Source organism: Panthera onca, chromosome A1 (genome assembly GCF_046562875.1).
Source record: "Panthera onca isolate mPanOnc1 chromosome A1, mPanOnc1 haplotype 2, whole genome shotgun sequence".
NCBI classification, from domain to species: Eukaryota; Metazoa; Chordata; class Mammalia; order Carnivora; family Felidae; genus Panthera; species Panthera onca.
This window is the reverse complement of record NC_138339.1, coordinates 218,679,259-218,693,795: the sequence shown is the minus strand read 5'-3', so window position 1 is coordinate 218,693,795 and position 14,537 is coordinate 218,679,259. Positions and strand designations below refer to the sequence as shown.

The 14,537-nt window shown below is 40.5% G+C and overlaps 1 protein-coding gene across 11 annotated transcripts in view; it reads left to right on the top strand.

Annotated features, from left to right (window-relative positions):
• CAB39L (calcium binding protein 39 like) overlaps positions 1-14,537 on the top strand; it is a 130,506-nt gene that overhangs the window by 87,882 nt on the left and 28,087 nt on the right. For all 11 annotated transcript variants that reach the window (XM_078433893.2, XM_078433911.2, XM_078433915.2 and 8 more), the window contains 2 exons: positions 5,166-5,225; positions 9,173-9,238. In XM_078433893.2, the coding sequence (XP_078290019.1) occupies positions 5,166-5,225; positions 9,173-9,238 (126 nt within the window). The remainder of the gene's footprint in view (positions 1-5,165; positions 5,226-9,172; positions 9,239-14,537) is intronic.

Below are 14,537 nucleotides of genomic sequence, written 5' to 3'. Positions count from 1 at the left end.
ACAATGCTCCATTTCCCCCTCCTCCCAGTGTCTGGCAACCACCATCTACTTTTGGTTTCTGAGTTTGACCATCAAAAAGATGTTCAGAGAGCATATTAGAAATAATGTAGCTAATTTGCAAACTAAAATACTAGAACTTATACATCCAATGAATGATATCACCTTAAAGGTCCTATCTTAGAAAACGATTTCCTGTTTCTTATGATCCTGCCATTATTTAATATATTTTGAAACTGGTATCATTGTCTGTGGCATGTTCATTTTTCAGTAATGTCAAATGTTTATCCTTCGAGGGCAGATAAAGGTTTTGGAAACAGCACAAGGCTATTTGACATTCAGGTTCATGGGTCAAGTGGGTGATCTTGGTAGCTAGAACTGTTTTTGGTTTTGGTAATAATAATGAGATTGATAATAAAAATAAAATTTATTTTTAAAATAAATTTCTAAATAATAGTAAAATAATAAAATAATAAATAATAATAAAAATTCTAAAATAGAGTCTGATTTTCTTCAGCGCATACCAAATTGCCTCTGAAGATGATTTTAAAAGAGGAATTCTGAAAATATTTTAAGCTGACGATGTAACAGCATCATTGACCAAAAACAAAAAAAAAATCAATTACAAATAGATAAGACTCATTCAAATATATATATTCAGATTTGTTTCTATAAAAGCATTTTGGGGCGACTGGGTAACTCAGTTGGTTAAGTGACTGACTCTTGATTTCGGCTCAGGTCATGATCTCACAGTTCATGAGATCGAGCCCCATGTCAGCTCCACTCTGATGGCATAGAACCTGCTTGGGATTCTCATTCTCTCTCTCTCTCTCTCTCTCTCTGCCTCCCTTTCTCCCTCTCCCTCTCTCTGCCCCTCCCTGCCCAGCAATCACTCTATCTCAAAATAAATAAACTTCAAAAAAATAAAATAAAAAGCATTTCAGCAATTTACTTGCTCCATTTACATCATTCCAGATTTACTTCCACATTTTTTAGGATATAAATATATATTTTTACTTAATTGTAATACATGTATGGCTTTTTATTTTTATATATTACCTTAAATACTTATTTTAACAGTATTGACATAGTCCATATACCAATATTAGTAAATACTTTAATCTTATTACTTTATGTAAATGACTTGAAAGTTTTCTAGGACCTGGACGATAAATAGTATCTTTTTTTCTAATGTTTATCTATTTATTTCAAGAGGGAGAGAGAGTACACATTAACAGGCAAGGGAGGGGAGAGAGGGAGGAAGAGGTTGGGGCTGAACACTAAGGAGAGTTGCCTCGTGGGTGGAGGAAAGGGTAGCAAGGGCGACAAGCATGGGTGTGTGCTCAGAGTGCTGTCAGACCTGGAGCCTGTTCTGTTTGACAGGCTACTTGGTCTCACCCAGCAAAGCAAAAGTATGGTGGCTACAGATGAACCTCCCAAAGTATATCTAACAGCACATGGTGAGAGAGGCCTTGATGCATGAAATCTGTTGAATGACATTTAACACAAAAGATGATTCCATTCTTTCCTGGCAAAATGTCTGTGCCTAGATAACTAAGGAGATGTTTTCTATCAATAGCACAGTACCATTCTTTCCCCCTTTTCTATCTGATGACTCTGCTATCATGGAAACAAAGTTGACTCCTTTTTTGAAAGACTGTATGTAAGTGAAGCTTCACAAATAATTATAAACAAAGAACAAACTCTAACGGAGGGAAAAAGTAAATAGAAACGTATGTACTTTTCAAAATTTCCCCAAAGATTTTTCAACATTTAATAGAATAAACTATATTGATAATGTCTTGCTATCATATGTTCAACCCAGTTTAATTTTCAGTACAATTTGGATATCAAAAGTAAATTCATGTTTTAATTTGTACCTCAGCATATTTTCCATTGAACTTAAGTCAAGCGTCTGAAAATCTAAATAAGCATAAAAAGTTTTATAGTATGCTAACAATATTGGAAATGCCAACTTTATGTATTTTTCCAAAATGCTGTGGTTACTATAGTAGAACAGTGACCATAAGTCACTTTTTCTTTTTAGGCAGATGGCTGAGGGGTTTTGGTTGTTTGGTTGGTTTGGTGTTGGTCTGATTTTAATTTGGTTTTATATTTTGTTTTTAACCTCTTAGACTTACCTTTTTTGTTTTGAGCTCCAACAGCCCTCTGGCTGTTGCCCAGTCTAATCATTAATGTTTTAGCACTGTTTATATTTTTGTGGCAGTGTTGTCTACAGATTGTCCTTTCCCCAAAAGCACACCTAACAATCAGAATTTCTTTTATCCCTCCTTCCAAGAATTGACATGACAGAAGGGGTCTGAATTCCACCTCCCTCTGCCACCTGACTGGCACTATGTCCTTGAGCAAATAGTTAACCTTAGAGTTTCATTTTCTCATCCGTGAGATGAAGAAAATAATCCCTGCTTTGCAGAGTTGCTGTGAAGATTAGAAATAATGTGTGTAAAGTGCTCTGCATGCTCCTGGGCGCATAGTAAACCCTCCATAAATGGCAGCTGCTGCCTGGCCCATCAACTGCCATGTCCCTGCCATTGAGTGTGTCTCTGTCATTCCACCCCGTGTCGCCCAAGCTGTGCAGAAGTCACTCCCATATCAATATCAGATAATCTTTAGCATAATACCTAGACTATGCAAAGCTTAGTCTTGTCAAAACAGAATTGTGAAGAGGTGGGATGAAAGGGTACACTGTTTCAAATAATATTTAAAATTGTATTTTATTAAAAACATTTTTTTTAACGTTTATTTATTTTTGTGACAGAAAGAAAGACCGTGAGTCGGGGAGGGGCAGAGAGAAAGGGAGACACAGAATCAGAAACAGGCTCCAGGCCCCGAGCTGTATGCATAGAGCCCGAAAGGCAGATGCTGAACCTGACTGAGCCACCCAGGCACCCCAATAGTTTTTAAAATTTTGAATTATTTAAAATTTGAACTTTATTTTTCTTTGCAACTTTCTGCTTTTTCCTTTTTGGGTAGGATCCTGTTTTATTTTTCCCACTGTTCTATGATCTACAATGATGCAGCAATTATACTTAGTTTTGTATTATATGTATATATGCATGGGTGTATGTATAGACTGTTCCTCCAGTTGTGTGCACGTATTTATTATGAACAGAAATTTGAGGGTATAGCTATGAATATACACACATGAGTGTGAGAGAAAGTGTGTGTGTGTGTGTGTGTGTGTGTGAGAGAGAGAGAGAGAGAGAGAGAGAGAGAGATAGTCATTTACTGGCTGTACCCACCATGTACCTGTGCTAGAGGAATTCTACCCCACCTTATTTTATTTTTCTATTATTGGATATGCAAGTTATTTCAAGTTTTTCCCCCTTGGAATTTGAAGTTGCTGCTACTAACAGGACTCCCTCCTGATGCCTCTGTTTTTGGAGTACCACTAATGCACAGTGAACGGAAACCTTCCCACGCAGTGCGTATCTGCACAGCGCTCTGTCTGCTGCTGTGCAGACCTGTAGCCATGAGGGCACACAGTCCCCACGCTCAAGCCTTCCCACTGTTGTTACAGGCGGATCCAGTGTCTACGCAGCCCTTTCTAACTGGGGTCAGCTCTGAAAATCACTGATACTCTGAGGAGGTTAGGGAAGCGGGTGTCCGAAAACTAGGGACCCTAAAGAATGCCGTGGGACTACCTTATTCTTCTGGGGGCCCCGGATACAGGAACTCATTTGAATTTTGACCTCAGACAGACCAGGAATGAATTGCTGTGGAGGGGTTTCCCATTTTAAAATTCCAGTTCCAGAACAGCACTGAATGTTCTACTGGGAAAAAAAAGTACAGCTTTCCACTGATAGGCTCAGCGGTCACTCAATGTATGATGATAAGTAATGAAGTGAAATCAATAGCTAGTCTCATTGTTCTTGAACTTGAAAATTACAGTGCAAAATGCTTTAAATATTTTACTTGGTATTAAAATAGAAACAGGTGAGTTTTGCCATTGCTGCTACCTTCCTGTTCTCTGTGAATTTATGTTGTGGATCTTCTATATGCTTTTAGGTAGTTTTAATTAAATGTGTATTAAAGTATAAGAACTTATTTTGGAAAACTTTAAAATTCTTGTTATGTTTTTAATTAAATTCTACATTCTACCTAGACAGGGTATTTAGCCTGTAAGCGTATAAAAGGGATTAGGTGAGGTTTGTTTTCTTTCAACATTAAGGTGAATTAAGGATATAATTTAGGTGTGAGTTGAAGACAGTCAAACGTTCCTTTATGCTTTTGTTCAGTTTTCTGAGAGCTATGCCTGTCATAAGACCAGTCTGCTTGTCTTCAGCTTTGAAAGCGGGCATTGTGCTACTTAGTCACCGCAGTCCTTGCACAGCACCTCACAGCCCATCAACCCGGGGGCAGGTGGATCCTGGGATGGCACAGTTAAGTGTCATTCTTGTGCTTCTCAGCAGCCTAGGCACCTCCATTTTAAACGTGGTTAAGGAAAAAAAAACTAAAGGTTGACATTCCTGAAAATCTTTTAAGTTAACTAATGAGATACAGTTTTAAGACATTCAGAATTCTTAAAAAAAAAAAAAAGCTATCGGGGGCACCTGGGTGGCTCAGTCAGTTAAGCATCTGACTTTGGCTCAGGTCATGATCTTACAGTTTGTGGGTTCGAGCCCCATGTCGGGTTCTGTGCTGATGGCTCAGAGCCTGGAGCCTGCTTCAGATTCTGTGTCTCCCTCTCTCTGCCCCTACCCCACTCTCACTCTCTCTCTCAAAAATAAATAAACATTAAAAAAATTAATATATATATATATATATATATATAGCTATTAATATTTCAAAAAGATCATCGTACAGTTTATTTGGATTTTATTATATCATAATCACAGGGTAGCCATGGCCTGAAGAAATATACTGTAGACCCCCTTACATAGGTGCCATCTGTTTCACTAAATTATTCCTATCATAAATCTAACAATGATATGAACTAAAACACTTTATTGTTTTTAACATGAAACACATTTGCATTTCACATCTTAAACTAAGAATGGAAATAATTTTGTGGTATAAAGAAAATATTCTTCAGAAACTTTTATGTTTCAAGTGACTGGACTTACATAATTCTTAGAAGGAAATACCAGGTTTGTAAAATTTATTAGCTATAATAATTTTATTTCACTTAACTGTTCTTTTTCTAGGATTTACTAACGAGACATAAAGTGTTGGTTGCAGACTTCTTAGAACAAAATTATGACACTGTAAGTAGAAGTCCTTTTTAAGATTTTACCTCTTTCTCTCTTCTCCCCTCTCTCTCCTTCTTAGATCTATGGATACTGGTTCCTATTTATGATCCACAACAGACACTAACCATGGTCCACCATGCGCCCAATTCGTCCATTTACCTGGAAGCCAGGTCATCAGGAAACTGGAAAATTGAGGGCTTTCTTATTTTTCACACCTCTTCCTGTTGTATCAGCTCCAAAAAAAGACTGGTACCTGCTCACTTTGATCATGATTTAAGAGCATCCATGTTGCCCTTATGAGGCAGTAGGTAGGGGCACCTGGGTGGTTCAGTCAGTTGAGCATCTGATTTCAGCTCAGGTCATGATCTCACGGTTTGTGAGTTTGAGCCTCACATTGGGCTCGCCACTGTCAGCGCAGAGCCCACTTCAGATCCTCTGTCCCACCTCTCTGTCCTCCCCTGCTCATGTTCTCACTCAAAAATAAACAAACACTTAAAAAAAGAAGAGGCAGTAGGTAACCATAAATGGAAGAGCACTCCACCCTCACTAAAAAATAAATCATTTTACTTGCTTGACAATTAGTTTTACTTACTAGTAGAAATACCAGTTCCCTTCTCAAATGGTGAATCCAGCCCATCCTTTTGAGATTCAGCTGAAACATGACTTTTCTAGGAAGCTTTCCCTAATCCCACCTGTCCACATGCATGCATGCACAATTACCCTGCCCCCACTGTTCACGTGGTATTATTATGGAGTGTCTGTACCTTCCTGGCTGGTTCCTGAGCTCCCTGAGAAGCAGGAACCCTATCTGTCAAACACAGGGTTCAGAGCCTGCTTGCCTGGCTTCAAGACCCAGCTCTGCCTCTTATTAATTGTGTTACTTTGGGTAAGGTAATTTGGGTAATTTTGCACCTACTGCAAAATGAAGATATTAATAATACCTACCTCAATGGGTTGTTTGTAGGAATTTGTAAAGATTTGGAACAATTTTTTTAGGATAATACCATATTAATCCCTCAGTATTAATTTTTGTCGTTATTACTTATATCCCTAATACCTAACTCAATGCCGTACAATGGTGGTGTTCAACAAGTATTGGATAAATAGATATATCCAAGAACAGCTATGCTTTTGCTAAATACATAAGCAAGAGAAACAGCATGATTAAAGTGAACATGGCACAAACCTAAAAGAGAAATTGTAAATCTTGATCTAGTGTTGGTTCAGATGCTCTAGACCAGTGATGTCCCACTGAAATAAAAGCCACTGTATAATTTAAAAATTTGTAGTTAGCTACACAAATAGGTAAAAGGAAACACATGACTCTGTGAAGATACAGAATACCCTCCCTGTCACTTTCCTATAGCTTCACACATCCAAATCACAGAAATTCAACTATGTCTCTTTTATTCATATATTGTTTACGTATTTTCCTTTGAGATTAAGAATTAGCAGGGGCGCCTGGGTGGCTTAGTCGACTAAGTGCCCAATTTTGGCTCAGGTCATGATCTCATGGTCCGTGGGTTGGAGCCCTTCTGTCAGCTCTGGGCTGTCAGCTCAGAGCCTGGAGCCTACCTCAGATTCTGTGTCTGTCTCTCTGTGCCCCTCCCCCACTCATTCCCCCCCTCAAAAATAAACATTAAAAAAAATAATTAGCAATGTAATCATGAAGTCAAAATTGATTTTCATATCCTAAAATTATCAAGAAAATATTTGTGGGATCAACTGGAGTACTTAGATCTAAATGCAAAACATGAAGGGAGAATAATTTTTATTGCCAGCAGTATCCAAAAGCTTCTAGACCAAAAGAAAATGGCATATTTTTAAACTAAGGAAATGAGCTATTATTATAGTTTGGTTGATCAGAAACTGCAGATGCTAGATGGAATGTTAGAGACTCATTAGATGTACCTTATAATAAGTGAAAACGAGAGAGCTAAGATAGTTTATTACAAAACCCGTGGTATCAGCTACTGATCTTTTCTATAGAATGAGTGATGTACAAGTGTTGAGTAACACTGCTTTGCATTCAGGACATAGTACATAACAATTTGGGAGACTGTAAACTCATTCTCCTTGATCCCTTATTTACCTAATTTTTTTCTTTGTATCTATAGTCACTTCTTGTGTAATTTGGTAGCTTCGTAGACACGGAGGCTGCTGCACCAACCTGAACACCAGCTCTGAGAGCTCATGCCCCCTCAGATATTTCATACTTCCTGAGTTTCATATTTTTTTGGCAGTAAACCATGAGATGGGAGCACACTGATATATATGACTCTAAAATAATGAAACTGGCATCTTGGGGAATGTCATACCTTATACATGTGTTTGAAGTTTCTGGTTACATGTGATTTCACTCATATGTGGAATTTACAAAACAAAGGGAATGAGAAAAGAAAGAAAAATAGAGAGAGACAAACCAAGAAACATACTCTTACTTGTAGAGAACAAACTGATGGTTACCAGAGGGGAGTTAGGTGGGGAAATCGGGGAAATTGGAGTTGGGGATTAAGGAGGGCACCTGTCCTTACGAGCACCGAGTGATGTGTGGAAGTGTTGAATCACTATATTGTACACGTGAAACTAATATAACACTGTATGTTAACTAAATTGAAATTAAAATTTTTAAAAACTTACCACAAAGTTTGATAAATTTAATGTCCCACAAAATCCTCTTCAGTTTCATGACAGAATAAATTAAACTTACTGTTTAGTACAAACAATAAGCCCTTCATATAAAAGAGTCTAATTATTATGACTTTAATGTGAACTAGATGCTTTCTTTTTAATATTTATTTATTTTTGCGAGAGAGAGAGAGACAGAGGAGAGAGAGGAGGGGCAGAGAGACGGCGGGGGCAGCGGGGGGGGGGGTGGAGTGGGGGGGGTGGGGTCAGAGGACTGGAAGCAGGCCCTGTGCTGACAGCAGAAAGCCTGATACGGGACTCAGACTCAGGAACCGTGAGATCATGATTTGAGCTGAAGTCGAACACTTAGCTGACTGAGCCACCCAGGTACCCCCCAATGTTTTTACTTTCCACTTTCTTAATTCCCAGTTGGTAGTTATCATCTGTGTGCACTGCTTGCCCTCATTGCACACGTGCACACACACCTCACCCTCAACCCTCTGAGGACCAGGACTGTTTTGCACCTTCCTCAGCCCCTGGACTCTCCTGCTTCAGTTCTCTGTTGGGCTCACTCCTCCCACCTCAGTGGTCCCTGAAGCATGTCCTTGCCTGGTGGGAGGTTGATGCTGAGCTTCCTCCACCTGTGGCACTCTATGTGAAACTAAAGGGCCCAGTAGTAGAGAGTAGTTGACAGGCATACTGGGAAACGGGGGCCTCAAACACCAGCACCCTCCAGCTTCTGGGGACAGGGAAGTCCTCCAGAGAGGCCAGCTGGGATGAGATTAGCATGGCCATTGTGCAGCAAAAGTTGCCCCGTTTCTCTATGTGTCTGCTATGAACTTGACACTTTGATTCTTTATGGGGTACCAAGTGGAGCTCTAAGTATATTTAATCTTTTCCTAAATTATTCATGCACTAGTAGCTACCAGCAAGGCTACCTGAACAAATGACATGAAATGTGTTATTTTGCTACCCACTTAATAGATGAATTAGTAGATCTTTTATTCAAAAGGGTTTATTTGAGAGGACTCAAATACTCCATTTTTCTACTCAATTTTTAATTTTCAGAACTAAAGTAGCGAAGTACATCTGTTATTTCACTTGACCTCCGTATCCCGCTGTGTCTTTATGTGTAAAGGATGGTGAACTGGGAACCTCCCGGTGGACAGTGTGATCAGCATGGCGTTCAGCACATTGATGCAGAACACAGCACCTGGGCCGTGCTGGCCTAGTGAGCTGGGAATTTACTTTTGAAGCAAGAGAGTAATAAGCAAACCTAAAGCAGAGGAACCACTGCTGGTGTTACACTCTAATATTTGTTTTCTTTTCATTAGATTTTTGAAGACTATGAGAAATTGCTTCAGTCTGAGAATTATGTGACTAAGAGACAATCTTTAAAGGTAATATCAAATTGCTTAAGTTAGTCTGTGTTGGTTGATGTCTTGTCAGTAAATGATGGCCTCTTAGTGGACAAGTACATATGGGGAAAATTAAAGTGCCCCCCCCTTTATTTTTGTAACTTGAAAAGTATGCTTCATGTTATGACTGTACTTTGTAGCAAAACAATGTTGTGTCCTGCCTCGACTACTTTTTGGAAGTAATAACATAAAAATAGTAAGTGCATGATAAAGTAGGATTTCGTATATTTCAGCTCAGAAAGAAAGTTAAACCTAAGTTAATTTAAATAAAACCACAGTTCTCTCCTAGGGGATATTTTCTGGAGATGAAAAGAAATCACTCTTAGCTTGAAACTAAGATCTGAATTACTGTTTATAAGGAAGAAACGGCAAAATTCTCCTGTAGTTCTCTCTCTCTCTTTTTTTTTTTAATGTTTATTTATTATTTTTGAGAGAGAGAAACAGAGTGTGAGCTGGGGAGGGGCAGAGAGAGAGGGAGACACAGAATCCGAAGCAGGCTTCAGGAGCTGAGCTGTCAGCACAGAGCCCAACGCAGGGCTTGAATTCACAAACCCAGGGCTTGAACTCACAAACCGTGAGATCAAGATCTGAGCCAAAGTCCGACGCTTAACCGCTTAACTGACTGAGCCACGTGGACACCACTTCTGCAGTTCTCTTTCAGTGTATCTTGAAACAGAAACCAAAATGACCGTATTTTTCTTATACATCTATATAATGTAGACTTCGTAGGGTATTTTTCAGAGAAGGGAGAAGAAAAGGTGACATTGACAAAATATAACACATCAAATGCAAGATTAAAGTTTCCCTCTAAGTTTATGACATTACTGGAGAAATTCTGAATATATTTTCAATTGAGAGGGAAGACAACTTTCTACTATGAAATGGTGCTTATAGAACTGAAACGTTATGGGGCTCCTGGGAAGCACTTACCCCCAGATTTGTAACATATTTTTCTAAAGATTTTTTTTTAACTGCATTGCATTACTGGGTTCCATTCTCTGAGCATTCTTGTTAGTGTTTTACTACAGGTCATTTTTAGAGGTACCTCCACCATTTAACATGTTCAAATTGTATTTCCAACAAAGATGCTGAAATATGAAACATGCTTATTCTTTAAGAGTTAAAAGAATAATCTTTAATAAAGTGGCTGTAATAAACAGATATGTGAGAAGACTACATGATCAAGAACACAAAACTGTGCTTTTCTAAAAATTGCCAGTATTACACCAAAACAGACTCTGGAAAGAGGTCAAAAGATGATATCGCTAGCTGGAAAAGAAAGTAAAGTCAGTCCTCAATTATCTGCAAATAGCTTTAGTTGGATGAATTATTGGGGGTGATGAGAGGGGTAAAAGGGCACTCCATTTGGCCAACAAATAGTTATGTGCTCCTATTCCTGACATTACAGTGACAGCCAAGAACAAAATGAAGTCGCATCTCAATGGAGCTTACATTCTGCCAAGGAGAACAGACAATTGATAAATAAACAGATAAATATGTAATTTTCAGGTGATTTTAGAACAGTTATGCAGGGCAAAAGGGCAGGAAGTGATGACTGAAGGGATAAAAGTGTGTGTGTGTGTGTGTGTGTGTGTGTGTGTAAACAGTGGCATTTACTATTGGAGAGTATATCACCTATGAAATACCTGTGCAAGTTTGCTTTCCCTCATGAGGCAGGAAGCCCAGCAGAGTACAGCCGCCACGTAGTCGGTGAGTGGCCTTCCCTCCTTCAGTGAAACAGTGCCTGGAAGCAGCCATTTGGCCAGGAGGAGGTGGGGCTGCCCCTGTGGGAGTAGAACATCAGTTAGAGCTGTGTCCCTACCCTTCAGATCTCACTCAGATATTCCAAAGAATGTTTTTGGCAGATAATAATTGGTTGGTTTTGTCAAGCAGTTTGTATGATTTTGGGGCTTACTAAATATCACCTGTATTATGTTTACATGTTGGGATGACATTAACAGAACAATGTGTTTATTTCTAAATAGTGAATACAGTTTTGTTTTGTTTTGTTTTAATTTTTTTTTTAACGTTTATTTATTTTTGAGACAGAGAGAGACAGAGCATGAATGGGGGAGGGTCAGAGAGAGAGGGAGACACAGAATCTGAAACAGGCTCCAGGCTCTGAGTGGTCAGCACAGAGCCTGACGCGGGGCTCGAACTCACGGACTGCGAGATCATGACCTGAGCTGAAGTCGGACGCTCAACCGACTGAGCCACCCAGGTGCCCCTAGTGAATACAGTTTTAACTAAAGTGATGACATAAGCCCATTTTGTATCACATTTTTGTCAGTTCATTTTACCCATGATTTTGCCTTAGCTGTGACCTGCCTTCCCCTGTATTTGTGCCCTCGTTGCTCCAAGGGTACCCATTGATGGAGGGGTCAGTGAGCTATTTTCAGCCAGTCATTCAGCACCTTTTTATTGAGTTTCCCCTTGCATGGAAACCCGTACAAGCTGATCTGTGTAGAAAATATACCACGGTTTCACTGCTCTTTTTCTGGAGCCTGGACTGTTGAGATGGAGCTTCCGACAAAGGCAGTGACATTATGCCATGCTCTCCCAAGTCCAGAAAGCTTGTTAAAGCAGCTGAAGATAAGGCTGCATCCTGTTGGCATACCTGTGTAGTACCTAAAGAATAGAATTCCCTATTTGCTAAGGCTCCACAACGACAGCCAAAACAGAGGAGCTGCTGCTCTGTATTATAAGAGATCATCGCCCTCGGAGGGAAGTAGAAATTGAATAGGAAACAGAGACAACAGTGCTCTAAGGGGCCAGCATGTAAGAAATAGCTCATATGTTTTCCAAATCCTTCCTCTTTTTAGTGAGAATCTATGAGACCCTGAACCAAAGTAGCGACATTGGTATGAACTAAGGTGATGGGACTAAAGTGGGATCCAGAAAGCTGAGGGTCATAGACTTTAGAGTTTATCTTTGTGCCATTTTCAGCAGTGACAGGAATTCATGATAGAAATTTTTCTGTGATCGACGATCTCTAGAGCCTTTGGTGAAGTTATAAAGCTAACAGTTGTTCATCCAAACATCTGGGCCTTCTTCCTGTTTTTTCCGTCATGCTACCTTATCATCTCCTACCCATGGGCCCATTGCCCTCATTCTGTTCTCAAGCCCCACCTTGTCCTTTCCCCTTGTTAATAGACATAAAGTGGTTAGAGCAGAGCCTAGCTCATGTTAAGAAGTAGATATTTGTTCAATAAAGTAAAAATAAATTTTATAAGTAAATATTCCTCTCCTGTCCTCAGTGCTCAATCTCTAGGAGGTGGTCTATTCTAAACAAATAATTGAGACTAGGGTATGAATTAGACAGATAGCCTAGCAGGATGCATTTGCATTTGAAAACAGAAGCAGTGGATATGTGATTGGTACAATCTGTAATACAAATCTGGTGGGTAGCACAGGGGAGTGAGAAGGTTCATTCTTCACTGCTGTCTACTGCCCGCCCCCCTCCACTGTTCTGCCCCCTTCTCACGTGGCTCTGAGGCTAGACACCTCTACTCTATTTCCAGCGACATAGGCAAGGAGCAACCGAGTTTGTATCTGGTATTGAAACTCTCCCTTTTCCACTTGATTGTGCTTCCTACTTATTCACAGATGCCCCAGCCCATGCAGAAGGCCTCTCTCCTGTTCTTTATTAATCAGCCAGATGTACTACATTGGCTGCTACTCTTGCCTAAAATCTTTTATAGTGGAGTATCTCATAAATGTTTTGTTTACAGTGTGATAAAACTGAGCACTGGTTGGACACCAAAAAAACCAAACCAAAACAAAACAAAAACTAGTAATAAAAGACATATAAAGCAGGGTGCCTGGGTGGCTCACTTGGTTAAATGTCTGACTCTTGATTCCGGCTCAGGTCATGATCTCACAGTTGTGAGTTTGAGCCCTGCATTGGGCTCTGCCCTAAGTGTGGAGCCTGCTTAAGATTCTCTCTCTTCTTTCTGCACATGTAGGAAACTGATTTGAGGATTAACACAACAATCTGCACAACCTGAACCATAGAACTCAGTCGGTACACAGCGCAGAGAGGTGAACTGGGGGAGAGAGAAGCCGCAGAGGGCAGGGAGGTGTTTTTGCTTGTGGAGAGAGGATGGAGACGGGATGGGGGTGGGGTGGGGGGTATTATGGAAAAAGCACTCTCCCCCAAAAGCAGTTGGAGAAAAAGTGGGAAAATGGAAACGGCCACAGGGACTGAACTAAAAAGGGAGAAAGGAGAAAGGAGAGGGTTTAAATTCCATTAAGACTCTCTAAACAGGGGGGAGCGCAGACTCTGAAATTCTGCAGCTCAATACCTGGCAGTGCTCTGGTGAGAAGGGCGAATCCTCAGGAGCAGAGTGAAGTCAGGGGTCTTCGGGCCACACGGGGAAAGGTGGTTCCCCTGCTGAGGAGGCTGTGCGGCCACCCGGTCCCAGCAGACCCCAGAGAACAAACACATTCGCTACTCCAGGAACAAGGTCATTAAAGGTGAAGCATGGTGCCAGAGGTGTGTTGTGATTTTCCATAATCCCTGAAACGCTGCTGGCTACACTATTTCGTGAACTTTTTCTGGGGCGGGCTGGCACCTGGCCGCAGTCTCGGGGCACCAGCAGCAGCACAATTCCGCGAAAAGTTCCAGGGTGCAGCCGGCACCCAGCCATTGCTCGGTGAGATCCTCCCCCAGAGGGTCTGAGCGGGTTAAAAGCCGCAGTCCCTCAGAAGTGAAGAGTCGGGAAGCACAGCTGATCTGAGATAAAACTCAGGAGGGAGGTGCCGCCTGGCAGCCTGAAGGCTTGGTCACAGACAGTGTAAAGGCAGAGAGTGCTCCAGCTTCTGGAGACAAAGGACAGGTGCGCGATTGCTGGTCGGGTAGAGCAGAGTTCCGATCTGGAGATTCGGTTCCTGCTTGACGCCATTTTTGCCACTCCCGCGCATGGGCTTACACACCTACAGGCACCACAACACTCCACACCAGGAAGCTAAGCAGCGCCATCTAGTGGAGAATGGAGCCATTACACTAAGCCCCATCCAACTGGGCCAACCTCGCTCTTCAGAAACACAAGTCTCCACCTGCTTAGATTATGGACTATAAAGTGCTTCATAGTTTGAGTGCTAGGGTAAAATGAAGTAATTTGAATCCCATTTCAGTCTGTTCGCTGGCCCATCTATAAAATTTTCTTTTTTTCCTTTTTCTTCTTTTTCATTTCTTTTCTTTTTCTTGAATAAAGAGAAAGAAATATTTTTATTTTCAATTTTTATTAAAAATATTTTTCTTTAAAATTTGTTTGTATTA